The sequence below is a fragment of the Accipiter gentilis genome, chromosome 14 (assembly GCF_929443795.1).
Source record: "Accipiter gentilis chromosome 14, bAccGen1.1, whole genome shotgun sequence".
NCBI classification, from domain to species: domain Eukaryota; kingdom Metazoa; phylum Chordata; class Aves; order Accipitriformes; family Accipitridae; genus Astur; species Astur gentilis.
In genome coordinates, this window is record NC_064893.1 from 30663113 (window position 1) to 30691092 (window position 27980).

The window sequence follows — 27980 nt, forward strand, 5'->3', positions numbered from 1 at the left end:
GGCGCCCGGCGGCAGGTAACGGCGGCGGGACCAAGGGATCCGGGGGGGGGAAGGATGGAGGGGCGCGGGGCGGGCAGCGCAGGGGAGGGGTGGGCGAACCCCGACTCCCCCCCCCCCCCCCCCCATAACCCTCAGCATGGTAGGACCTACCGGGCGGTGCCGCACGTGTCTGTGGGGAGCCCCGAGGAGGCGGGAAGGGGCGCGGATCATCCGGCGCTCCCCCCCCCCCCCCACCTCAGCGGGGTGAAAAGCCCCGAAATGGGGCTGCCGGGGGTCCCCCGGGGAGGGAAGGGGGTGGGGGTCGTCTCGGGTTTGAGGTAAAGTGTTTGGTGGCCGGTCCCAGGGCAGCGCTCCAGCCCCGGGCTTTTGTGTGGGGATCGGTGGTTTGATGAGGAAAAGCCCGGCTTGTGTCAAAGAGGGGGGGAAAAGTTACCGAAATAATGAAACTGAAGAGATTTTCCGTCTGCAAGCGATGGCCGGTGATGCTTCAAAACCTTGTCACTGAAATTCGTTAGAACTGATTCACTGGGGTAGGTTGGTTGGTTGGTTTGGGGTTTTTTTATCAAAATCTTGCCTTTCTGTGGGAAGAAGATGCGGAGAAAAGGCGGAAAATAAGAAAAACTAGTAAAGTGGCAGGGCAAAACGATCCTTACAGCAAGTAAAATCTGTGTTAATGACAAAACGGTCCCTATTTCGAGCGGGTAGTAACTTAAGTTAGAGAAGGAAGTAGCAGGCGGCATGCTGAAACGAAATGGAGCGTTTTCGTCACCTGACCTATATTACTTTTACTAACCTATTTGTCCAGGTGATATAAATCAAAAGCATTGTTATAATAAAACCCTGCTTTTCAGTTCTGAGAGCTCCAAAGGCACAAGTGGGCATTAATCGCATCGGTTTGTTGCATTAATGTTTTATTACCATTTTATAGGCTGTTTGGTTTTACCAGGCAACACGCTACAAACGTGAAGTTATCCCAGTCTGGCACCTCCTTTTTTTTTTAATTTCTGCGCTCCTACTTTCTATAGTGCCGCTTGGTTGTAAAAACACACGTCAAAACAGCATTTGAGGGAGAACGAACGCAAAAGAGATCTTTAGAGAAGGATGCTCTGAGCCGTTATAAATGTGAGAAAGAGGATGAAAAGTGGGGAGAGAGGGTTAGTCAAAAAATGAAAAGACAAAAAAAAAAAAAAAGTTGCTATTTATATGCAAAGAGGTCTAGCCTGCAGGCTACCGAAAATGATCAGAAACTGAAGCAGCAGCCCTCTGCGCTGGGTGGGCTGTGAGGGACAGACCACAGCCACCTGCCCTGCCACGACTCGGCCGAAACCGTGCTGGCGTGCGACAAGCGTGTGCTGGCGTGCAACAAGCGTGTCCAGGCGTGACGGCGTTGTCTGAAGCCCTGTGAAATAGCCGCTCCGCTGATATTGCCTTAATTTGCCTTGCACGTGTGCATCCAACCCACAAAGTGACAGTGGCAAAAACATTAAACGTGGCCCTGGGATGACAAGTGAGATGGGAAGGAGCAGTTCCTGTGAGGGTTAGGCGTTCTTGGCCAGCAAAACCAGAACTACCTGAGCAAATACTTACTAGAAATCTTTACAAAGATTAGAGATTTGCGGGCAAGGGGGAAGATGGGATCAGCCACTAACAAAAGAAATATCCACCGGCTTAGGGAGATCAGCATCCAGCTGCTCTGTGCCTCATGATTTCCGACTGCAAACTCCTCAAGGCAGCTTTAATCTTTTTTTGTGTGTGCCTTTACAGCATGGAGCATGCGGGGGAGGATCCTGCTCCCTGATTTGGGGCTTTACACCCTGCAGCAGCACAAAAAGTGAATCATGGCTCTGCTTTACGCTGCTTATTTTGCTCAGTCCACCCCAAAAAGCATCACTGAGCGCTTGTTTTGCTTTATTTTAATTGAGTGTACCAAGCCCAGAAACCTGCCTTTGCCTACGGGCTTGGTCACAACGCACAGGTGAAGGCGCTCGTTATGCCAGATTGCCAAATATTCTGCTTTACCATTTGGGTTTCTTGTCTTCCTCACCTGGTTCTTTGAGCCGCTGCCTGTAAGTTGATTATTCTGAGCCTGGGACGTTCGTGTTCGGCAGAATCCCATTAATGCAACGGTGAACAGTGGAAAAGCCTTGCAAGACTCTGCAACCACTTAGCAGAGCTGACGGCTTGTTGCCGGTGGGTCAGTGAGATGCTGAGTACGATTTCAGGGAAAAGGTTCCCCCTTTGGATTTTATGCATAATAAAGCGAGGTCCCTGTGTTAAAGCAATGTGCGGGACTTGTTAACTATGCACAGGCTGGTTGGGACGTGGGCTGTCCTGAAATGCATCGGAGTTCTGGTCTTGATTTCGGTGGCCACCCCAAAGCATATTGTGCTTCCCTAGTAACTTTAAAAAAACGCGTTATCTTGGCCCCGTGGGGGCTGATCCTTGTGCAGAGAAGCAGAATTTGGGAGCAGTAGTAGCCCAGACCACAGCACCGGCAGGATCAGGGGCTTTGCCCGTGGGGTCGGTGGCAGCACGGCTCTCCCTGTGCCTGTGCTTTGGCAGGTTCCCTGGCTCTCCCAGCCTTCTCGATGCAAGGGCTGCTTCTATCCTGGAGTCACTCTCCTTTCCCTTTTCAAAACTGATTTATTGCTAGACTTCCCCGTGATTATAGTTAGTTTTGTTCCGTCTTGGCCTTGAGCGACCTCCCAGCGTACGAGTGGTGATGCTGAACTGGGGGATTTGAGAACAAAGAGTTTCTGCAAACGCTTTCTGGGAAAAAAAATGCTCTGAGAGAGGTCAAGGACTTCATCTGGTTTATGAATCCCGGACAAAAGCATCCATCCTACTTTGGGAGCTGTGATGAGTGATTGTAGACAAGCGCTCGGAGAGGGCCACTAACTTTAATAGATTTTGCGTCAGACCTCTCGTTAGTACAGTGGAGAGCATGAGATGAGGCAGTGAAGTGTTTAATGTTAACAGAGTAATGTTATTCTAACCTTAAATCTCTCTTTAGGCAGAAGTGCCCCTGAATCTGGGGTACTACTGTGTTGCTGCTGTCAAAAATAATGTCATTCCACTTCTAGACTGTAAATGAGCTTGAGCAATGGGAATATGTTAGCAGTGGGAAATACTCTGTTTATTCTTGTTCGCCTTGTTCAGCAAAGTGCTGAGCCTTTCCAGCAGATTTTGAAATGCCTGGAGCAGTGAAGACACTAGTCCCATTTCTTCTCTTGTGCTATTCCACTGACATATGTATAATTACACTAAAACTGAATTTGATTGCTATTGTTAATGGATAAAGTATATTGCTGTATGGCATCAATAATCTTCAGTCATTTGAATTCTCAGAGCTTGGCTTGGTGGCTTCAAAAAAGAGAATGAAATGCTGACAAGTTTTGTTTAACTGTCGTCCAGTGGTTTGAAGGAGTTAGGGAGTCATTTTCATGTTGAAAAAGCAAGGCCAAACACTTTTTTTTCCCCAAAAATACTTTGACTTTGCAATGTTCTGGCTGAAAAAAAATCCAAGAAAAAGTACTTTTTGGCATTTTTATAGCTATGGCTTTATATTTGTGAATTCAAGTGCTTTGGGTATGCTATGAGGTAGGAGTTTATTTTTCGAGATGGCATTAGGAGTTAAAAAAATAAGTTTAGATTCTAGAGTTCTGATAAATGATACCAACCCATGACACAGAAATAAGTCTGTAAAACATCTGAAGGACACGAGCTCTTTAGATTTTCTGTTCCCACGTAGTCTCTCTTTGGAAACCTGCACCAATCTTTTTAGCTTACCATACTCCAAAGAAATTGGATTTGAAAGTTTAATTCAAGATTTCCTTTGCTTTAAAAGCCCCGTGGAAAACAGAAGCTCAGCCCTTGTCCTGGCCACAAGTCGGAGCAGCTGCAAGGCTGCTCTACCTTGCCCTAGCTGGAAGGGCTTGCTAACGCCTTCCCTCCGTGACCGATCTGATCCTGCACTGCTTCAGCATAATCAAGGACAGGGCAGATGCCATGGAGCTCTATGTTAGCATAAGAATTCCCCCAAAAAAGGGATTTCCTCACAGTGCTTTCAAAGCAACTTTACGGTCTTCTTTGTATTGCTGGAACGGATTCAGTCTCGAGGAGGATTTAGATCCTTCGAGCCAGATGTGGGTCTTGGTTACAACAGTATCAGTCTTTTCTGGAGTCCCCCTGTAACCTGATCAACGCGATCCCTTTAGTGTTGAGTATTTTCTTCTTCTTTGGCAGAAAACTTTGAAAAGAGTATTTTAAGACGCTGAAGAAACTGAATTAAAAGGAGTGAAAAGTAGGTATCCAGCCTGTGGTACACTGATTATCTGTCTCCAATATTCTTGTTTTAAAATAATTTAAAATTTAAAATATTGCCTTTTTTCAAGAGGCAATAAAAAGACTTCCTTGCCTACTGCCACAAACCAGCTGATTTTTATTCCCTTGAATTACCTTTTACTTTCTGTGAGTGATGTCGGGAACCCCGCTTGAATGGCTTGTGTGAGCCAACACTGCTCACAGGTAAACAGCAATGGCAGGATCAGGCCCATTGTTTCTTAGGGAACACTGATCAAAAATCAGTCCTCAATGACCTTATTCAAGGTAATAACCAAGAACAAGGTTATCCCGCTGTGGCCGTTTCTCGCAGCACCTTGGTGGGGGCTGTAGGATGTGAGCAGGTCCTAACCGAATAAAATTAAAAAGCTCCTGAGCCAGAAATGGAAATGCCACTATGCTGCTGCGTGGAAGCAGGGATCCCCTGAAGGCAGTTTTCAGATTTCCAAGTAAATCTATCCTCCAACAGCTGCTGTCGAACGCTGCGATTCCTTATGCGTGAGAAAAGGGAGGGTACAAAGTAGAAGCCGTCTCCACATTGCACACGGACAGCGAACCCCTCTGAATTCCAGCAGATGTTTTGGGTTGACAATGGGAACATTATATGCCTGTTTATTCCTTTATCTCAGGAAGAAACACCATTTGGCAGCAATTTGCTCTCTGGCAGTAAGAATGAATTACTGACCTGATTGAGCGTTGTGAGATGAAAGACATGCCAGCCTGCGAAGGGGCAGCTTGCAAACCACGTGGTGCTTGCAGAGAGCGTGCGCTCACCTGTGTACGCATCTTTCTCTATACCTTAGTATGCATATTGACGCGTGTGTCTGTGGGATTGCTGTTTCATACTGAGCTGGGTTTCTTGGAGAGGCCTGTTAATGCAGAACAGTATTGCTCAGCATTTTTCCACCAGCATCTCTCTAAGGAATCAGTGGAGTCTCACCTCTTCCGATCAGCGGGGATTTTTATTTATTGAGATGCAGCCAGACATGGAAGAAGCAGGCAGCCGAGGACAGCACAGCCGAGGTATACCTGCCCGTTTGCAACCTGTTGTGGTTTGTGGCCATCCTTGAGATTCTCGGTGCTTTCTACATTAGACGTTTGCTGTAGCTGCTGTAGGAACCTGCAGCACAAGGACTCGCCGTTGAAACGGATCTGAGGTTTCTAAGGAAGGTGTCATTTCAGGTTGGCTGCTTCTGCCCATCCTTGGTGGCAGTGGTCAGCAGCCCTGCACGCTGCCAGTGTGCTGATCTAGTGTTTTGTCCCATTCCCCTTTGGGTCTGGGTTCCTACCCTTCAACTCGTAGTTGTTGTAGCTGTAGTTTGTGGTTATGGTACTGGTTTGGGATTTTTAGTCAGAGAATGAAGAGAAGTCATCCCTTTGAAAGTGGTCATCATTTCCTCTCGATTACATAATAGGGATGTGCCCTTTTCAAAAAAGTCCCCAAGTACACCATAGTGTGTCAAGATCTAGGGTATTGCATGATCAAATGCAAATTAACTGCAAGCTGACATTGTGTTTATTTTAGGTGGATGAAATACGATGAAATATGGTGCTTTTTTTTAGCTCCTCTTTGGAGGGCAGATGGGGAGTAATTGGTGTCAGGAAACTTAGAGGCTGCATACACCAGGTCAGAAGTCCTACTGCTACATGAGCCTGCACGCTGATCTTGTCCAAACTCCCTTGTGCCACGTCAGGTTTGTGCTGAAAGGGTTAATTTTGCACCATCTGGCTTTGTGCTAGATCAAATATTGTTTGTGTTGTGGTAGCCAACATGAGGCCAGAATAAGCTCGGGGTAATATGCTTGGCTAATCCAACAGAAATATGATTATGTGCCTGTTCCTGCTCCAGATTGTATCTGCAGTAATGGGTGATTTAGTAACGCACAAAATAGTGATTGTGGAGATGTGGCTTCAGGGCTGTAGATAACCTGAATGGAATCATCTCCTTGCAGTGGGCAACAGCGAGACAATAGGAATGCCTAACTCAAATTAGGTACTTAACTTTAAACAAGTAATTAAGAGAGAGAAATCCCAGTCTTAATGCAGAACAACTTCCTAGGGAGTCACCTGAGACGCAGAAATTGGGGTTATTTAACTTTGCATTTTGCATGCCGTAGTGACTTCTAGGTGCTAATCTGAGGTTAACCAAAAATGAACAGCTGGAGTCACCCATTTCAAGCAGTGAGTTCATTTAAGTGCTGTCTGGGAGGCTGTGCTGTTCCCGTGCTTGGCAGGAATCTCAAGACTAATACCTAAGAGGATTAGAGAGCATCGCTGAATGTTAAACAAGATCCAGGCTAAGCGGTGTGCACCAGTGAGCTTGTGCTCTGGGGGCTGTTTGGGGAAGCTGTTACTTGCTGATCTGGAAAAAACATGGGCTTGTGTGGGAAATACTTTTCCCTCAGCTGAATCCTTCCTGTAGTTTCTGTCTCTCTCGTGCTCCCACTTGACGCAGGGTTTCCACCCTCTGCCCGTCTTGTGGACTCGCATGCTCTTGCGCTTGCCAAGGATGGCGACTGTTGCAGGGGACGCTGACAATCAGCATCAGAAAATTTCTTTTTCTGGGATGCATTGGCTCTTCTAATGTGCTCCCTTTCGGCTCTGCGTTGTCCAGTTTGAGAGAGGAACGGGTGAGCATCCAGCCCACCAACATGGGGTTGAGCTGGAGAACTTGTCATGGAAAGCTCAAGCTAAAGACTGTCGTTGGCTGGTAGAGCAATATGACCTCGTGGTAGATGATTTTCCCCAGAAAGTCCACTTACTATGGAGAAGAGGGGTTGGAAGGCCATCTTGTCTCAGGAAAAAGTGAAGTACTAGGTAATTTGGAAGTTGACCTCCAATCCCCTTTGTCCAGGGACAGCATGGAGGCTGTGCCCCGTGCCAGACCTTTCCCTTTTCCAGCACTGCGTAACGCTCCAGGATTTCACACAGATTTCTTCCCATGCTGCAGCAGAAATCAGGGATGTAAGATTTGTATTTCACCTCCAATTTTTGATCTATTTGATCCATTTGAAAGGAAAAAGGCGTTAAGACTCCATGGAGGAATGGTTCTTCAACAGCGAGGGTTCATGTGAAACCCACTTCTAACAGCTCCTTGCTCACGGTCCGCAGTAGCACAGGCATGGTGGGTGTTCTGAGGAAAAAAACCAGTTGTGGAAATGTGCAAATTTCTCTAGGTTTTTTGAATAGTTGACAGTGGAAAGGAAGGTAGTGGTCTGAGTTAGGGTATAAATAGTTCTGGCCCCAAGCATGATTGTGTTTCTCCTTTTGCTTTTACGATCAAGCCAAAAATAGATTCCCGATACCCTGCAAGAGGCGTGCAGCTTGGTGTAATACATGAATTGATCATTCAGTGGAAAAAAAGCAGCCAGATGAAGGAGACAGCTCAATGAAAAGGCTGTTATCCAGCAGCGATGTAAGAAAAAAGCCTATGGAAAGACTTTGATACTCTAGCAATGACTGTTGCCCTCTGTTTAGGAGGAGGATGCAATAATTCTGTACAATATTATGGTATGGCTTCCACAAAGTTTCATGGTATGATTTCCTCTGGTTTTCCCTTTTTGTTTTTGCCTTCATAGTGATCAAACCAGGGGGTGAAAAAGAGTAGGTGTCAGCATTATTCTAGTATATTTATCCTGTACTCAGCATCCTTGCACTGCGTAATACAGGATGTTGCATTTTTTTTTTGCATTTTTATTGCAAATATTATATCTTTTTTATTTTTAGAAGCAGCAAAGAATCGTGTTTCACATTCTTCATTTGGGTTTTGCTCATTTTGTTTCAATTCTTATATCTTAAAGAGTTTGCCTGAATCTACGTCTTCTGTATGGAAACAAAGAGGGGATACCTATAGGAACTAACTGGTAATCATTGGGAAAAGCTGACTAATGGCTCATGCAGAAACATTATCCTGAATATTGAACATCCTCAAATGGGTCGTAAGGATCCAAATGATGGAAAACAATGCCCTGCTGTGGGCAGGGCTAGATATTGGGGAAAATGCTGGTGGTGTGTGTGCGTTGGAGGAGCCAGGGAGACACCCAGCTCTATGGGCAGTGACGGTGGCTGGAGTACTGTGCCAGCATGAAAACTTTCTCATCGTTGACTGAACTCATGGGTAGGAAAAAGATATTAAAGCAAGAGTGACATTAGGGAAAGGGAGTTAGGTATTACAGCATAAAAGAATCTTTTGTCTGGCTAATCTTTGCTATCGCAAAATATAGCGGCCCAGTTAAATGTGCTCTGTGCATTGGCACTGCAAGTTTTTAAAGATGGTCTAAGGCAGCTGCAGCCAATTGTGTTTGCACAGATAAGCTGGAACAAGTAAGTAAGGTCAGAGAATCTGGCTAGATTTGTCTTCAAAGCATTTTCAAGCAGCTAATTGAAAATTATCCAAGCCACCTTCCTCGTTTCTTGCATATTATTGTATTAATTTGCCAGCGAATGGAAGGTGCTTGGAAAACATACAAAGGATTTATGAGTGCTAAGCTTTACTATTTGGAATGTATTTAATTATAAATGTGTCCTTGCTCATGTGATAATTTAAAGCCAGTTTCTACAGCTCCCTTCCATTCTTCAGACTCTGGTGGGACTAATATGTAAAAACAAATCTCTGACATGAGGGATGAACCAAGGTATTCCTATCGCTCTCCGCTTCTAGATACCTCCTCCCCTGCACTTCAGCTGTCCCTGCAGCACTGACGGTGGGCACAGCGTTGGATATATGGTCAGCTGCCTGCTCTTTAGGTGTGTTTCTCATTCCTGAAATGTTTCTGGGTGTGCAGGACGATGCTGTTCCTGTAGGAATTGCTTACGAAAAGCTACAGGCTGGTCCCGATGCCGCTCCCGGCAATAGCAGCATCCTCTGTATCGCTAAACCAAAGGGTTGCTTTTTAAAAGCATGCTAAAAAATGCAAGGCTCACACTTCATGTGAGCTGGGTAAAGTTCCTCAGCTGCCAGGAAAACAGTTCAGTGTTGCACATGAACAACCCAATCACTCCATGCTTTCTTTTATCTCCTTTTAACTGAACCAGCGCTCTGAGGGCAAGCCCCGTTCACAGGACTGGGACGTGGATTTATTTCGCTTCTGGGCGGCCTCCCCATTCCTAAACCAGTGAGTGGATTACGCTTGATCCATATGGTGTTTATCAGCCATGACAGAAGTAATACTGATAATCCTCTGAAGCTGAACTATCTGAGAAAAATTCAGTGTGTGTTACCAAGAGAAATTAAATGTACAAACCCAGATGAATTTGTCCCTTTCTGGAGTAACGTGAGCTTGGTACTTGGATGTGGACTTTCCCAAAGTCAAAGTATCTGTTTAGCAAGGTCAGGCTCACTCGCACGTCGGGGAGAATAACTGAGACCGCCCGGCGCAGCCACCGAGCATTGCCTGGGGCTGCTTCTCCCTGGTTTACAGTACATTTTCTGATCATTTTTTAATCCCCCATTCCCCTTCCTTAGCAAATATCTCCATGTATGCCATAGAATTGAAAAAATGATTAAGTCTGCTCATAAACCGTAAACTGTGCTCAGCTATGGAAAGCAGAAGTTATGAATAGATGTTATTTGCCACAATAATACCCTATAAAAGTCAAAAACCATAGAGTGAAAGGGAAGATTAACTATTATTGGGCATGCTTCAGCAAATGGGATTATTTTGCATGTCAGTTATGAGTTAATTTGTTACATTAATCTAATCGCAGTCCTCGGCAGAGACACAAAATGTTTTTAATTGGTCCTGTGACTTTTTCAATGATCACCTGATGAAAAGCTTGTAAGTTTTACTATTGATTTAATGCTAAATATTAGCAGAGGAAGTCTTTACAGATTTCATCACGAAATACAAATCATATGCTTTCATTGCCTTGCTACTTTTGTTGTGTTGACTTGATAATGTGGGCAGTCTGGAACCAGCTGTACAGCTGAAAAAAAACCAAGTTAAAATCTTGCAGCGAAATGAGTAAATCTATAGCTGCGAGATAATAGCATTGGGACTGATTCAATGTAAGCAAGAAATCACCAGCTGCGTCATTAAAAACAGAGATGAATGGGAAGCAATAAATGGATGGCTGAGATGAATAAGAATGATTAGGAAGTGCGTGAAGTTGGTTGGGATTTTTTTCCCCTCAAGATTATATTTTGTCCTCTAAAGTGGCATATGGCTCCTATGAAAGCTAATATTCCCAGTGAATATGTCACTGCCAGTTTATAAATACTTTAAGAGATAAAAAGCAGCTTGGTGGACAGCACCGAGCAGGAACGGGCTTCTAGCCCGCAGCACCTGGGTACAAGTCATTAGCCCAGGTCCCTCGGGAGATGGCCAGGACGGGAGCTTTGGGGGCAGAGAAGGCTTCTGGGGTGGGGGAAACATCTGCTGCTTGGAGGAAAGACTGGTTCCTTCCCTGGAAATGTTTCACCCTGTGTTTACTGTTAATTAGAACTAAGGGTAACCAGAGTTGAAGGGGAGGGTGATGTGGTCAGCTGGGGCTGGTGGCCCAGACTCCTGCTACTTCAAGGAAAAGGAAACTTTAATGAAAGGCTGTAATCTCTTTCCTGACTCACGAAATATCAAAATGTCAATATATATTCATGAAGTGTCAAAGGAGATAGGCCAGTGCTGGTAAAGAGGCAGTAGGAGTGTTTCCTCCAGGATGAAGGTGTGCCAGTTTGGGAGCGCTTGGCATCAGCCAGCTAACAGAGGTGGGCTTTTTCTATGTACTGAAACCAGTGGTAGCAAAATCAATCCCTAGCCAAACAACCTCCTTTACAAGTGCAGTCAAATGTAACGTCAGACTTATGTTTGAGATGGGAAGCGTGCAGCTGAAGTCAGCCGGCTGCTGTGCAGGAGGCACGTTTGATTTACACCGGGGTAACAGGAGCAGTTCCGCCCCTTAGAGCCTTATGCAGTACCCAATAATCACTTCTGGCTTTAATAAAGTTAGAGTGCTAAAGCACTCTTATTTATTGTTTCCAATATTGCATCCAAAGATGAGAAAACAGATTTAGAGCTGTAAAAGTCATAAGAACGTTGGAGGGACGAAAAGGTGAAAAAATATAGCCTTGCATCCAAGGCATTATCTTTTTGTGCCAACACATTACAACAGTCTGTCTCTGCAGCAAAATTTCAATGCCTGCAGTTAGTTGTTTGCATGTACACGTTCCACATCAAAGTTCTCCTGCACTGCGCTCGGCCAGCTAAAGTAGAAGTTACCCAGAGGGGTCTAGCGTGGACCTGAAAAGCAGTGCCCTTCTGGATACCAAGCTCACCCTGCCCCTGTGCTATCATCAAATTCCTACTAAAATCTGGACCCCAAAATATTCTGTGCACTCTGCTCCCCAGACAGGGTAATTAAGATGGAATTATTTGTCAATGAAAGGCGGATCTCGTTTGTTTAAGTTACCTTAAGGACCAGACCTGTTGTAGCACTACTGACCTGGATGTTTAAAATTTGGTTGCCTACGTGGTCTATCCTCTGCCCTTCTGGGCTGGGAGCAGGACCTTGATGCTGCTCCAAGCATCACATTCTGCCGAGTCCTCCTGCCCCGGTGCCTGCAGGAACTGCCGGTACAGGCAACCACATCGGTGCTCATGCACGCCGTGATCTACCAGGCAAATGTCAGTAAGTTTTTCCAGCAACATGCAGATGAGTGTTAATTCCTTCATCAAAGTTTGCGATGTTCCCAGGTTACCGTGATCTGAACATGGTTCATTTTATTGGGGAAACAAATGCCCTTTTTTCCTTTTCCCTGCTGACGAGGCTGATTGCCATCTCGAGGAACATTTTTATAGGAACCTCTCGAACAGATATTGGCAAAATAATTGGGAAATACTGGATGCTTTGAAGATTCTCTATGAACAAAACTGTTCTTGCCTAGCATTTGTCGAGCACTTAAGGCCAGTATTCAAGGGAGAACCGTATTGTTTTCATCATTTACAGTTCAGCCAAGGTGTTTAAGAAAAAATACTCTTGGTCGCTGGCATGATCAGGTGCTGCGATGCACAGGAACCGGTTGAAAGAAGGCAGTCTGCATCGGTAATCAGGTTAGAGTCAGCTGCCTCTGCCCTCCAGCTCTCTCTGAAATGGCATGTAGTCTAATTAGTTATAGAAAGGATTTTACTGAATAGTTGTAAACAGATCTGAGGGCTTGGAATAAAATCAGTCTGACTGTGGAAACTTTTCAGGATAATTATAAACTGTTATTGGCAGAGTGTGAAAGAGAGACCAAAGGACTTTTAACAGTGGGAAACTTGTAGCTGTGCACACCGTTCTCCGCAGGGGGAAGGAGAGGGACAGAGGTTGTGAGGGTCTGGTGTCTAAGCAGGGTCTTTTTGGGAGGAGGGATAAGGGGCTTCAGCCAGCGGGAAGACTGTCTTTAAAGGTGCTTTTTTTTTTAATGCTCTTGAATGTTTTGTTCTTTTCTGTAATGTTGATGGTGCCCTGATACCTGAGGGACCAACAGACCCCGTGGTGGAGGGCACACATCCAGCTGAACTGCCCAGTGAAATGCTAATACTTATTTAAAAAAAAAAAAAAAAGAAAGGAACAATATTTGAGGGTTTTGAGCATGGTTTTGTATAAAGGTATGTGTAAAAGTTCTCTCTTCACAGATCAGAATGGTCTTGGCTCAGACCTTTGCCATCTCCCTACTGATGTAAGTGCCAAAAAATTGCACCTCCCGGATAGACAAGTCCTCGCCACCCCGCGAAGCCAGCCCGGCCACCAGGCCCACCTCGACCTGCCGCTTGATCCTGCGTTCCCATTCATGGCAATGCCCCAGAACTCGACCGGAGAAAATGGCTTTTGTTTCGCTCAGACGCTCGACTTCTCTCGCCCCTCTCCTCCTCCCGGCGAGGCCGGCCGGACCTTCGATGCCCTGAGCGGGCGAGAGGCGTGCGGGACCCCGCTGAGCAACGGCACGGCATCCTCCGACTCGTGCGCCGAGCCCCTCTGCTCCGCCACCCCCGGAGAGGAGGACACCCAATTTGGCAAAGGGATTAAATACGTGTCGGCCGACGGGGAGGAACTGGCGTGTGGCTGGGGGGGGTTCACCCCTGGGTGCTTACAGTTTTTTAACACGTCCAAGGGCGTCTTGTTCTTCCTCTGCGTGGCCTCCTTCTTGCAAGGCATGACGGTGAACGGCTTCATCAACACGGTCATCACCTCCATCGAGCGACGCTTTGACCTCCGCAGCTACCAGAGCGGGCTGATCGCCAGCTCCTACGACATCGCGGCATGTGTCTGCTTGACCTTCGTCAGCTATTTTGGGGGGAACGGCCACAAACCGCGATGGCTGGGTTGGGGTGTACTGGTCATGGGCTTGGGTTCCCTGCTCTTTGCTTTGCCCCACTTCACCACGGGACGGTATGAGACGCGTTCGGCGGCCGAGGTGGGTGTCTGCGGGGGGAACCAGAGCCTGCCCTGCGCCCAGGTTGCCTCCAGCCTCTCCGGCTACAGGTTCGTCTTCATGCTGGGGCAGTTCCTGCACGGGATGGGAGCCACGCCGCTCTACACGCTCGGCGTCACCTATTTAGATGAAAACGTCAAGACTAACTACTCTCCCGTGTACATTGGTGAGTAGAGCCGGAGGGGCAGCCCGGACCCACCAGTCGGGTGATGAGAGGGAGAACCAGTCCATCAACCTTGGCACCGAACGGGCCACATTGAGCAGTTTCACAAGAGGTGCTCCCGGTCTTTTGTTCCCAATAATGGGCGAGGTGGTAATCAGAGAGAAGTGGCAGCTGATGGGGCGGTTTTAATTATTTATAGGCAGGAACTGTAAGTGCAGCTGGGTATTTTTGCTCCTGCAACGCATGCCCTGCAGATCAGGTGGTGGCTCCTGCTCCTGGCATGGGGCCAGCTGGGGAGATCTTCCAGCGTGCCCCAGTGCGTGTGTGGCATTAGCATCTCTGGCAAACAACCATGGGGCCATACCCTGTCCGCGCAAGGGGACATCACCCCTTTATTGCCGTAGGACAGCAGAGATGGTCGCTGGGCTGCTCAGATACTGCTGGTGCAAAGCAGAGCCAAGAGAAGAAGCTCAGCTCGCTCTGCTCTCGATTGCTGATCACTCACTCAGCAATTGCCAAATACTTCCAGTCCCATTTGGTGAAACTGCTAAAAGGGACGACCTTTTAGCCATTTCAAAACGTAGCAGTCTGCCCATACTGTTGTATCAGAAGGCTGTGCAGGGAGAGAAGGAGATCACAAGGAGATCATCAGTAAGTTGGTGGTCTTTCCATGGCAGCAAACCAAAATAAGTGCCGCTGGTGCCACATTTAGTGTAGACTTTGGGTATTGTCAGTGGGAAGACAACACCACTGCCCATCAAACTGCTGGGAGTTGGGATGTGGCAGGGGGCTCAGCTACATCCCTGCTAAATATGGCTTTCCACTGAACCAATTTTGCCTGCCCCATGCTATAAAAATTCCCAGGTTGGATGCAAAAGTTGCCCTGGGACATAAGATGAAAACGTATTAAAACTGGCTTTGTTTCTCAGTGGCTTAGGGAAAGGGGTGTGAGGTGGCAGGAGGCTGAGCATCCCGGATGGAATTGGACTGCTGCAGTGGGGCAGGGGATGCTGAGCACCCCAGCATCCCTGGCTGGAATGCTGCTATTTGTCTAACACGGCTTGTTTTCCCTTTCAGCTGTTTTCTACACTGCTGCAATCCTTGGGCCTGCAGCGGGTTATCTGGTAGGAGGAATGTTTCTAAATATTTATACTGAAATTGGCAGAGAGTAAGTTGCTAAAAAATAATCTTGTTCCTTTTCCTTTATGCTATGTGTTTCCTTTGGGGTAAAAAAAATTAATAATAATCTGGAGAAATGACCTGGTGGCTGGGTGGAAACGTGCCCACGGTGTTCAGCGGTGTTTCTGTGGGGGGGCTGAAGCTGGAGGGGTGGCTTGCATTAGTGCTGTCGCTGGAAGAAAATTGCTGACAAACCTGTCAGCTTAAATCCTTCCTCACGCTGCACTGCCTGCGCTAATGAGGCTATGAGCAGCAGGTGAATTTTTTGAATGAGTTCCCTGATGAGGCAATGCTACCAGCAGTGCTGCTCGTCCTCCTGGTCACCCAGCCAGGATGCTTACTCCCTCCTTGCTTCCTAGTATTTGTAACTTATTCTTATCTCCTTACAGGCTCTTTGGCAGATGAATAGGTTAAAAAGGGGGAACGGGTTTCTAGGGGATGGAATGGATTATTTCCACCCGCTTTCTTGTAAAGGGTGGCTCCAGGGTGGAACAAGGATCGTAGCAACCTCCAAAGTGCAAATGAAATGGGGAGAAGCGAATATGCAAGCCAGAGAAGGAGAAAATTAAATGGTAGTTTCCAGGGCTCGTTAAGCATCGTGCTCTCTGGTAAGGCAGGCAGCACTGTGGCATGGCAAGAGGGATGGTGGACGTGGCATCCCCAGCAGATTGCCATGGGAGACGCCAGAGCTCATCAGTTTCCTTTGTCCCCCCACCGTGTCCCCCCTAGAGGCACGCCGAGCCATCCTGCTCTGTTTCAAACCGCCACCTCTCTCCCTTGTGTCCTTTCGGCTTCATTTCTTACAGGGTCGACATCACGCCGGAGAACACGCTGTGGGTTGGGGCATGGTGGATAGGCTTCCTCGGGGCCGGAGCAGCCTCCCTCCTCATCTCCATCCCCATCCTGGGGTACCCCCAGCGCCTCCCAGGTACGTGGACCACCCCCATCCCAGCTTGAGGGAATTGGGGCTGGGACTGCACAGGACTCAACGCTCGCCTTGGGGCTTGCATCCTTATGCATGTGTGTAGTTGGGGACACCAGGGCAGAGGAAGAGCTTCCAGTGTTGAAATTGTAATTTCTACATGGATTTTGCCCCTGCGGCTTTCCAGCTGCCTGTTTCCCTGCTCCTCCCTTGCAGGTGTTGGCGGAGGGAGGATGTCACGTTGCATTTCCCCCCTGCAAATCCACCGCTTCGGTAGCATCCGCATCCCATGTCTCACATGCTCCTTGTTCCCGTTTGCCTCTTGTTTTCAGGATCCCAGCGGTATATCGTTATGAGGGTGTCAGAGGCTCATCAGCTAAAGGATGGCAGCCACAAAAAAGCGTCAGATCCGGACTTCGGGAAAACAGTTAAAGATCTGCCTCGGTGAGAAAACCACCCCACGGCTGAGGTTCAGGGAGCCCCAGAAGCAAGAACAATGGGCCCAAACTGAGCTTGCTTTCTCCGATGCTAGCTAAAAGGTTTTGCCCATCTCCAAACGTAGCAATGACGCGTTCTCGCAGAGAAAATTGCAAAGCGCCGGGTCCTGTCAGCGGCTGGGGGGTCTCAGCAAATGGGCTGAACTAGAAATTGTGCTGAGGATCGCGTGGGAGAGCAGGGGACAAGCGGCTGGTCCTGTCTGTGGTTTTCAGAAGCTCACATCCGTGTGTGAAGATCCACCTGCAGTCATATGCAATGTGCCGAGTATCACCGAGAGTGGCTTGGTGCCAGCCTCGAGGTGATGGGAGATGCACAGGCATTGCCATCTCATTCCCTCTGCCCAGCGGCATTATTATTTCCCGTCTGCTGGTGTCTGGTCTCACCTGGCCCAACTGGGTATCATCCAATGTCTCCTCCTCTCCGTCCCTTCGGGGCTTTTCTTCCTTTCCTCTGTTTTTGCTTGTGTTAGATCCCCGGTTTTTTCCTTTTAATGAGAAAAGAGAGGAGACAAAACCCCTGACTCTTACAGCTCTATTCCAAATCCAGGGAACAAGATATCCTGTACTGTAGCTTTCAGTTCGCTTTCCCTTTTATTCTTAGTTTTCTGGGTTTTTTTCCCTTTTGCCTTTGCATCTTCCAGCCACCTTTTATGTGTTACTACTTCTTATGTCTCCCGCAAAGCAGTGACAGAGCAGCGCGCTGAATCACAGGGCTGCTGCTTGGCTCTGTGGTGTGGGCAAGCACGCTTGCACCAAAGGAGGTTTGGTAGGAAATGTTTTAAAGGGATCCTGGGTGGGAACAAGCAAGTGGCCAAAATAAAATGTGGTCTTTTAACCTGGAAACATTTGCTATGGAACTTTGAGATCTTTTAGGATTTTTTATTATTTTTTTTAGCTGTATATAAATGGAGGGCAGGGGGAGAGGTGCTGCTTTATTTACAGCTTGGCTTTAGCTGGTGTGCAAGCTCTCGATGTTGCAGAGATACCTGGGTATCAATTCCTTTTGGAGCTTGCAGTCAATAAGTGGGTTTTTCTTTTTTGTGTTTCTCCCAGGACCGCTCTTACGGAGGAGTTTGCATCCATGTGTGACAGCTGCCCCATGCAAAGGCAAACGTTCAATGTTGCCAAATGCTGTGCCGCTGCTAGCAATTACTTCTGAACTTTAGTTGTGGTATTTGCCTTTGTGCTGGCAGAGGAGGATCGAAGCAGGTGCTCAGTACGGGAGTGTTCAGTAGCAGTCAATCTGTGTTGTGTCAATGCAACTACTCGCATAGGTCTGAAGTTCTTGGAGACTTCATAGGAAGTTTACCAGGGGTTAAGGCAGTTTTATGAAGAATATTACATTGAACAGATTTCAATACTGTTATTAAATGGCATTCTTGACTGGGTGCCATTTTCCGAGGTCATGGCTTACTCTCTGCACGGAAATTAAATTCAAAACCTGCATTTAAATAATGATAAGGTTATGACTAAAACCAACACAAACAGGGTAGCAGAGAGGGATGAAATTCAGTGGTTGATGCTTTTCTTGCTTATCTGGAACAAAGCTCCCGCTGTTTCTCGGTGAAGGCTGTCTGACAGCAGGTATGGAGGCAGTTCTCCTCCGGGAGCATCTTCTTTCACCCCTTGTTGCTGAAGCACAAATACCCAAAGGTGGGCAACTCATCAAACAATTCAGATCAGTCCAGACCTTAGTGTGGTTTTCGTTTGAAAACAAAAACCCAACTGACTTTTGTGTTCCCTGCTTTTGATTAATAAAAGGGAAGTGCCTTAAAGGCTTGCTATTCTGGAAACTTGCATTAAAGAGGAGATCACATCTGTACGTGCAACTCTTGGGGGCACATGGACCAGGCTGGAGAGTGAGGCCAAAGGACACTGTTGCTTTTGTTTTAATAAGGGATCGGGTGCTACGCAGTTTCTCACAGTATGGACAGTAAGAGTCTCACAAAGATAAGCAGAAATACTGATGAAATAAAATACTATTCCATGCCATCATGTCCTTTCTAAGCGTTAATGAATTGCTGTATTCACAGTGCTGCCTAAGAGCAGGAGCTTACAGGAATGCAGCCCGTGCAGCTTAATCCTCTGCCCTGAAGAGACTTCTGTTGTAATTCTTGGGTTGAAAAGGCCTGATAAAATAGCATTTTCCTTTCTCTGGTTCCATATGATTGCTCTCATGAAATAACCCCTGCTGTCAGCGTAGAGGGATTCAAACAGAAGACACGCAGAGCTGTGCCAGGAGAGGAGGCTTTGTCCTAGCGAGCTATGGGATGGAGTTTGTGAGGATCACTCAGTGGTCTGTCAAGGCCTGATCTTCAACACGAGAAGCTACCGTCTATATTTCACTCATCCCTCTTGTATTAGTTGGCAGGGGGCTACTTTGGTTTGTCTCATGGCTTTACGGCAGCTTCCGTGCATTGTAAAGGGAGGTTGGTTTACATTCCTGCAGGATGTATGTGCTCTAGTCCGTCCCCTCAGTGGTCGTGACAGTCGGTGTCGTTTTGTGCTGGAAAAGTGCCCATTGACACGCTCTAAGATTGCATAAATATCTCTCTATCCGTAATGGCTCATTAGCTTGTGGCTGGACTCTGTTGCAGTCTGGGGTGTCCTGGGCATGCAAGTGTTCCTCAGAGGAGCAGGCTCTGATTGTACAGGTGGTCCAGACTACTCAGCAGGACCATTACATAGGGAAAGAGTACTTATATGTGCCCATATCAGTAAAGACTTACAGGATCAGGCTTTTATAGTTGGTGGGATTCTTCTCTTGGCCGTGCTGAGCATCCTGAGATCCCCTTGGCTGCAAGAACTGAGGACAGTCGAGACTATTCGAGAGTTAGGTGGTTTCTGGGTGTGTTTAAAATCCTACTGATAGTAATGAAAAGGTCTGTGTTGAATTTGGTAAGGTTTTATATGCCGTGGCTCCTCACAACTACATCTTCTGTCTACAGACAGATTAAGTTATGTGAGTAAATCCTTACTCTTAGCACTGAAAGGAGTTCCTCTGCATTTTCCTGTCTGCAGGTCTAGCCTGTAACCTTTGGCGAACAGACACAAAGTCACATTACCGCCAGGGTTCAACTTCTCTCTTTTCTCTTGAATTGTAAAAAGGTGAAGGCATTGTACCATTTCTACATCAGCCACGAGGTCCACAAGAAGTGTTTTCTTACTGAGAGATTAGGCTTTGTGCTTCCAAATAAAGCATAATTGAAAAGATCATTCCTGGAAAATAGTTTAGTAAATTAAACTAATCCCAACAACTAGACAATGGTTGGTATAAAGCCCCCTGTAATCAAGGTGTAGGAATGTGTGGTATTTCTGTCTTTCAGCTTCTTTGTTCTTCTGGTATAATGAAATTCTCCACTTTATGTGGATAAAGTTGCATAAATCTGATGCTGAGCCTCAGCACGTCTCTCACTCAGTTGTACTACAGTAGGTTTTCTCTGATTTCACATTTTCTCCAGAGCAGTAGGTGGTAAGTGACTGCCTTTCAATTCAGCGAGCATCCCGCAGTATCCCTGTCACTGCCGTCACTGTGGGATGACAGAGTTGTGCCCGTCTCGGAAAAGAGATGATCTGTGGTACTGGTCCGGGCTAGGCTTGGGGAAAGTCGTGTGGCAGAACTTCAAGTGTGTTACAAAACGCTCCCTGCAAAGCAGTGTCAACCCTCTTAGTCCAATATCCGAGATAGCGAGAGATAATTGAGACCATCCCATGTGCCCGAGGGCGTTTCTGTGTCTCCAAGATGGAATCATTGCTGGATCATCTTTCTGCATATAAATGACACGTGGCAATTTTTCAGGCATATCTATGGCTCTCTACTAAATCCCAGTGGGTTGAAAAGAAAATGTATTTGCTCAACTTATACATTAAGCTTAAAGTAGAACTGTGCTTAGATTGTGGGAGATAGATTGCTTTCTATTTCCCAGTGGGATATAAGGTGTCTCCGAGGTGCTTCCTCCATATAGAAAGGCTTGCTTGGTATTTCCCCCAAGCTGCAAAACGTCCATGGTTATCAGAGATTGTTATTCTCATGAGGATGTGGGTGCCCATGAGTAGCATGTGCATACGGGAGGATGTAACACAACTTTGTTCCCTGCTTTTGGTTGTTTGAGTCAGGAGTAACTGCCATCAGGGACTAATAAAACCTTGAAATGATTGACCATTGAAGTGATCTCCATTTTGAACATGCACATGAGATAAATAGGCCCAGCTGGTGCCCTCATGAGGTCCACAGAGAAGAGTCCCAGATTATTCCCTCCTGCTTTAGGTGTTTGGCTGATGTTCCTCAGATTTCCTTGGTGGTTGGCTGTAGCCAACGGGGCTATAAAAGATGGCCATGGTAAGCACATCTGTTGCATACCTGAAGATAGTCAGGACAACACCCAGTAGGAACAAGAGCCAGAGCAAGTTGGTGCATGAGAGACTTTATATATAAAAGCAGATTTTAAGGACAAACTGTTGATCCTCACCTGCAATGGAGACTTATCTCCCCCAGACCACCAATATCTACTCTGTGCAGGTACATAGGGAGAAGCGAGGGTGTCCTCAGCATCCTTCCTTGGCTGGTGGGACTCGATAAGTGTGAGTGGAGAAACTTGCTGCTCTTTCAAACTCCAATTAGTTCCCTTTTGTTTTTTTCTTTCGAAGAGATGCAGCTTGGTGGGATGCTGCCTCATCTTACATGTGGTCATTCTGACTTGAAGTTAGGGGACAGACCTAAAATCAAAATGTGCCACAGTGATTCTATTCCAGTATATTTGTCCTTCCCAGGTCAGTACTGCTGCTTCTGAAGAACCCCACCTTCATCTTCCTCTGCTTAGCAGGAGCGACCGAAGCCACCCTTATTGCTGGGATGTCCACATTTGGACCCAAGTTCTTGGAGTCTCAGTTTAGTTTAAGTGCCTCTGAAGCTGCTACCTTTTTTGGTAAGAAAACCAGTTTTTTGCAATGTTTTCCCATTTTGCTTACAAATATAAGAGCACTGTAGCTCATTTAGAATGGAGACAAATGGTCTTTGCAATTTGTTTACAGAGTAGTTATCATCTTCAGCTATTAGATAGGATCGTTTCCCGTCAGCACATCTGTACCAAGTGCATTTTCAGAGCTCTATCTACTGACAACAGGAAGAAATGTGTCACTTCTGTAGCCATCTGTTACCCTCTAGAGGAAGGCAAAATAACTGTAGTCTGTTCCTTCTAGTGCATTGCCAGAAAACATTAATTAAATGTTTTCTCTAACGAGGACTGTCTGAACTGGGGGACTTATTTTGTCAGCATCCTGAAAGTGGGAAGATCCTCACTTAGCTGCCATATCGTAGACTGAGGAAGTGATGTCCAACACGCATCAATGCTCATGATGTGCTCCTCAAAGGGTCTGTTTTAAGATCTCTGGCCAGGAAAAGCTGCCTTACTAAGCTCATGTCACATTACCTGAGCTGTTATGGAGGACCACCTAGTGTAGCGAAGTCCACTGAACTCCCACCAAGAAGCCACACAGCAACCAAGGGGTTATTCTCATGCAGACACACTGCAGTTAATGTATTCAGACATGAAAACTCCTGCCTGACATTTCTAAACTTGCTTGTGGGGTTTTTTTTCCTTTTTTTTTTTTCTTTTTTTTTTTTTTTCCAGGTTATCTGGTTGTGCCAGCCGGAGGGGGAGGCACGTTCCTGGGAGGATTCCTTGTGAATAAATTTAAACTCCGCTGTTCAGGAATCATCAAGTTATGTTTACTTTGCACAGTGTCAAGTCTGCTGGCTATATTCATTTTTTTTATTCACTGCCCTAACATGCCAATGGCAGGAGTAACCCAGATGTACGATGGAAGGTAATAACAATTATCCCATCTGTCTTGTGCTGTGTGGCCCTGGTCAGAATAGAAGGATAACTGCAAATACGTGGGGCTGGTGGTAGTTGTGTGTGAATGTGTTGGTGATGCAAGATGATGTCCTGTCAGTCTTGCAGGCAGATACTGAGGGTGAGACCCAGAATATAGATGTCCTAATTTTTGCATCTGGTTGAGGCTTCCTCTTTAGTGAGGGAGGGGAGATCAGCAGTGCCAGAGTGTGAGATACTCTGCTCTTCAGTTGCCTTCACAGGGCATCACGTCTCTAGCCAGTGGGATAAACTGGACTAAAAGGGGGAATCTCCTCTCCAAATGGAGATGTCTCCCTGTGAGTGGGTCACTTAAACTCCCTTGGTAGCTGTGGGAAAGAGACAACTCCAGGGCATGATTGATTCCTGTTCATGGTTAAAATTGAGTGAGATGAAACCCTTCCCAAGCCTGGCTTTATGCTACTTGGGGATCCACCGCATTTCCTACTGTCCCACCTTCTCCTTCTCTTGCTCTACCCATTTCCTCCTGGAAAATACTGTTTAGTGTCTCCCCCCTGACTGCTCCCATGTTTCCCTTAGTGCTTTGCCTGGTGGCCACCTAAACCTGACAGCAGCCTGCAACGCCGAGTGTGGCTGCCTACAGGAGACCTACAGCCCTGTCTGTGGGAGTGATGGCATTATGTATTACTCTCCCTGCCACGCCGGGTGCAAAAAAGTGTCTGAAAACCTCAGGAACGGCAAGAAGGTATGTCTGAAAGAGCTGTGTCTTAACAAGGTGGTGGCACACCTTTGGAGTGATTTGGCTGGCTCTGCAAAAGCATTGACAGGTTTGAACTTTGCTGCAAATCAAAGTAAAAGCCCAATGAAGGATGGATGCTCTCGGGCACCACCTGGGATGAAGGCAGAAGGTGCCCTGAGGCCGCCCTGCTTTCCTTCTCTCAATGTGTCCAACCGTTTTTGTCTCAGTCTGGATCAAACTCACTGTAGTAAATCACCCAGGCAGGCAGGGAGCTCGGTAGGCACCTAATTCCTGCCCCAATCCTTAGTTTGGGTCTTCAGTGAACATGATGCATCTCCTCATCCTTCCAGCATGTTGGTCGTAGAGACCGACAAAGGCTTAAGAAGGGTAATGATGACATTCAGTGTTCAAGGGCTGCCTGGCAAGGTTAATGTCTTTTATTTAATAACCTGGTTTGAAACAGAGATGCGTCAAGAACGCAGCTTGCTTTCTGCTTCACTCTGCTCTGGGAGTGAAACCGGCTGGTTTCTGCCCTCCCTGAATATCTTTCTTTTTAGAGGTTCGTCTATCACTGTCCTCTCCTTGGCAAAGCACCCACCAGCCTTTGTTTCCCAGGTCTATCACGAGTGTAGCTGCGTTGAGAAAACCTTCCTTCCCAGCCCTGGCAACGCAGAGGCAGGGAAATGCACCTCCTCTTGTGCGAAAAGGCCCCTGCTCCTCCTCTTCATGTTTGTGGTGATCCTCTTCACCTTCCTGAGCAGCATTCCTGCCCTGACTGCCACTCTGCGGTAAGCACGGATCTCCTCATCCTCCACCAGCGCTGCAAGAAGCCCTGATATCCACCTCTCTGCTTTATCCTACTGGCTCAAGCCGTGGGGAGGTGCCGTGCAGCCTGGCAGCATTTTTAAACAGTCCCCTTTTGTTCCCCAGGTGTGTCTCCGACAGGCAAAGGTCATTCGCACTCGGGATCCAGTGGATTGTGGTACGAACGCTAGGTATGGAACAGAGTGAATTTGGGCATCAGTGTGGTCCGTTGGCTTTGTGGAGCGTGCGCCAAGCTGTTGCCTAAGAATAAAACACGTTGGGTTGGAAAAAAAGGAAGGGGGTAGGACACATGCTGTTGAAAGGAGGATGTTTTCTTTTGTTTGCTGTCATTCAGAAAAAACTAATTCCCTTTGTGTAGGGTTTGCAAACTGAATGAAGGATTCTGTAACGTATCGCAGGTGGAGTCTTAGAGCAACGTTTGTGCAATGTGTCCTTATTTTAAGAAAAAAGGAGCAGAGGCATTGAAGCTCCTGTGTTTGTCTCTTGACTCTTGTGCAACGTGTAGGTCAGGATGGTCAAAAGACATGCTGGACTCTTAGATCTTGAAATTCAGTGTATTTTGGGTATCTTATGGCTCTGGGCACAGATGTTGCAGGATGAGTCTGCTTAGTCACGGTAGCAGCAGAGCCTGATGCTTTTCTGCAAGCACCTTGCGTCTTGCAAGGCTGATGCATATGTGCTGCCCAAACTGAAGGTCCACTCTCTCTTCCCGCAGGAGGCATCCCTGGCCCCATCGCCTTTGGGTCCATGATTGATAAATCCTGCCTGCTCTGGCAGGACCAGTGTGGCGAGCAAGGTTCTTGCTACGTTTACCAGAACTCAGCCATGAGCCGATACACCCTCATCGCTGGACTGGTCTACAAGGTGATGCTGCCTGTTAACTTCACTCTCTGATAAAGTGAGCAGGTCTTTAGCAGACAGCGTTTTGCTCTGGGAGAGAATTTTACAAAATTGGGTTGTCCTGATGGGCTTCTCACCCCAGCCCAAATTAGACCTTCACACAAGAAATGTTCTCAGGGAAGGCAAAAGCTCCATTCACTTCTTGCCAGGTAATGGAGCTCCAGGCACCATAATTCTCTTAAATTCCCATTACTTTCTAGGCTTACAGCTTCTGTTGCGCTATTTGAAATATCTCCTTTTCTCCCAACAGTTACCAAAGTGATTTTTTTTCTAGAAATGGAGTAAAATATACAACTGCGGTGTGTTAGTGAGAGTGAGGGATGGCATTGTAGACAGGTTGTAAATAACCATTCCCTGATCACTGCTAGAAAATAAGAGAGCTTAGCTCTATATTTCTTATTTATTAGCTGAAAACCATCATTTTAACTGCTCCCAAACAAACACTTGCCCTAGATAGCAGTGTTTAGCAGTTGCTGTGATAAAGAGGCTTTCAAAAACCTTCCAGCAAATGGCTCAGGCAGTGTCTGTCCACACAGCACTGTGCTCCAAGTGTCCGCGGGTGGCTGATCAGCTTTCCAAATTCTTACCGTCCCATTGCTATGGGGCTGGCTAAATTCAGATTTTTGCCCTCTCCGACTCTGTGCCGCTGGCCTGCTGCCCAGGCTGGCCTTCAGCATCATCTCTTCCCCAAAACTTAGTCAGCAAATCTCAGCCCAAATGAGGGCTAGGTGCCTGGTTTTGCGGGGGGAGCAGAGAGTAATGGAATGTCTTCATGGCTGCAGGTGCTTGGGACAACCTTCTTTATAGTCGCCTGTCTACTCTACAAACCCCCGCCACCAGAGTCAGCTCCGGGCAGCTCAGATGCATCTGAAAATGGCAACTGCGACCTCCAGGAACACAAACCTTCGCTGCCGGCTGAAGAGGATATATAGTGTTGTATGCGTGCAAGTGACTTTCTCAGTCTCAAAAATATGATGAGAAGGTGTTATGCAGTCCCTAGGGGTTTTTAAATTAATAGTAGTATCACTTTTTTTAGTTCAAGATAAATAATTTAATTAACCACTGGTGTGCTTGCTATTTTCCTAACAGCAGAAGCACATTTAAAATTGTGCGCTGATGCCATATGCAGTTATTTAATTTTATTTAAGAAAGGGCTACCATAGCTTTATTCTCTGTCTGTGACAAGCAAGGACCACATTCTCCACTTGTGGAAATAAGCACCAGTAACTCCAATGGAGCATGTGGGGTTTAAACCACCAGAGGATCTGGGCCCTAATATCTCAGTTGTAAAGCCAACTGTAGCAAAACTTCTGTTGAGACTTCCTAAGCCTGAAAAGAGCCCTGCTATCCTGCAGTCTGCATTGCAGAGAGGATGACTGGCCCGTAAACTACTGTATGCAAAGCAGATGGCCCCAACAGTGTCCTCCTCCTTCCTGTGACACACAGCATCGCTCCTTTTGTTCAGGAGCAGGTTATCTAATTATGCAAATTCATATTACTGTGCAATGGGAGATAAGTTTGAGAGGAGATTTGTCTAGCAAATTCATGAGTACACTACAGGCAGCCATCCCCGAGAGCTGCCGAGCACTGTACGTTCACTGCCTCATTTCATTGCAGAGTTTACACCGTGGTGACACTTCTTTTTTTTTTTTTTTTCTTGCATTGTTTAAAGCTGATGCCTTTTGTAATGTATTTTGCAAAACTTGAACTTACTTCTTGCTGTTTGTTGGGTGCAGGAAGACGTGAGATACAGATCTATGCAATGCTTCTCTTTGGTTACTCTGTAAAGACATTGAGTTTGGGTAGATGAGAAAAGTCAGAATGAATTTAATTTGTCTCTTAAGCTTAAGGGATAGCTTGCCCTAATGACAGACTGCCTTGTGGAAAGGGGATGCTGACTTGTAACTGGCCTGCTTGCAAGTAGAGAGGGCAGCATTCCCAAAATGACCTTTGAATGTGCACTTGCAATATTGACCAGGGGAGGAAAAAGTGGAATTTGGGCGGGCGTGTGTTTCGTTTCCCTCTTAACCCAGATCAGGCGAGGTTAGTGCTTAGTCTGCCCGTATTTGCACAGTCACACGATCCAGGTACAGCTCCGGGGGAGGGCTGTGGCCGGCCCCTGGAGTCCTACACTGTATAAACCACGCTCACGGGCATGGGACCCGCATTACTGAGCTGCAACGCTGGCGCTCCTTTTGAGCCAGCTGCTACTTGGAATTACTTCATAGATGTTTTTGTATATTTTGTGTATGCTTTCCTAAATGGGCACGGGCTAGGCCTTTGTTTCCTTCGTTAGCAAAGACTCTCAGAGCAGATGTGAAGCCGTTGCTGTTGCAGACAGGGATGGCAGCGGTGCGAGCGTTCTCGATCTTCAGGTCGACAGCAGTCAAGAAAGCAGCTTCTTCCATTCACAGATCCCCTTCCACCAAAGCCAGGTAGTGACCTTCCCGCTTCCAAAGCCCTGCTTTCCCAGCCTCTGTCAAGCACTGGGAGAGACTTGAGTATCTCCAGTAACTGCTGGAAAAACTAGAAGTGCTAAGGGTTGAGAGGGAGCGTGGATTTTTGGCTGCTAAAATGTGGGCAGCTGGTGCAGCTTTGATAGGGCACAGCGTGCAGGAGAGCCCTGTTTCTGCAGGGCAGCAGGATTAGACCCACTGATGCAGGAGTTAACCCCAACACCACCCAAACACCAAAGGCTTCTTCACAACCTCTACCTGGGTTTGGAGCCCCCTGCAAACAGGACCCTGTCTCCAGGCCTTGCCCAGCAATTGCCCTTCCCAGCTTACAGACACTTTGGGTACAAGCAGGGATCTTAGATGGAGAAAATGCATGAATGTATTTTGGGAACATATTTTATGTATGATGTATTTATGAAAGGTAGAAGTTTTTCTTAATATATATATGGATATTGCAATGCAATTCTAGTGTTTATAAAATGAGCTTTATCAGAGTGTGTTGTTTCCAGAGCGAAAGAAAAGCTTGTGGGATTCTGGGCATTTATTATGTTGCTGTGGGACTGGTAAGTCATGGATTAAGTAAGCAGCAACAAGGCATTCCTGTTCCATAAATAGGTTATGTAGGTGTACAGGTAACTTAAAATGTTTGACAGTATGTTTCCCAGTCTCATATGAAGTATTATATTGCTATAAAAGCATAGAAATATAATCAGTA

The 27980-nt window shown here is 46.7% G+C and overlaps 1 protein-coding gene across 1 annotated transcript; it reads left to right on the top strand.

Annotated features, from left to right (window-relative positions):
- SLCO4A1 (solute carrier organic anion transporter family member 4A1) lies at nt 1-27980 on the top strand. Its single transcript, XM_049817125.1, has 12 exons — nt 1-15; nt 12954-13916; nt 14991-15081; nt 15899-16020; nt 16347-16458; nt 21282-21436; nt 22142-22337; nt 22925-23090; nt 23700-23872; nt 24015-24079; nt 24625-24773; nt 25592-27980. Exons 2-12 carry the CDS (start codon nt 13109-13111, stop codon nt 25739-25741), a joined length of 2187 nt encoding a protein of 728 aa, XP_049673082.1. The 5' UTR covers nt 1-15; nt 12954-13108; the 3' UTR covers nt 25742-27980.

Excerpts from the sequence above, each read along its gene's own strand:
- SLCO4A1 (XM_049817125.1), top strand. The coding sequence starts at position 13,109 with ATGGCAATGCCCCAGAACTCGACCGGAGAAAATGGCTTTTGTTTCGCT. Across the intron at positions 15,082-15,898 it reads TATACTGAAATTGGCAGAGA|GGTCGACATCACGCCGGAGA; the intron begins GTAAGTTGCTAA and ends CATTTCTTACAG. Across the intron at positions 23,091-23,699 it reads ACCTCAGGAACGGCAAGAAG|GTCTATCACGAGTGTAGCTG; the intron begins GTATGTCTGAAA and ends TTTGTTTCCCAG.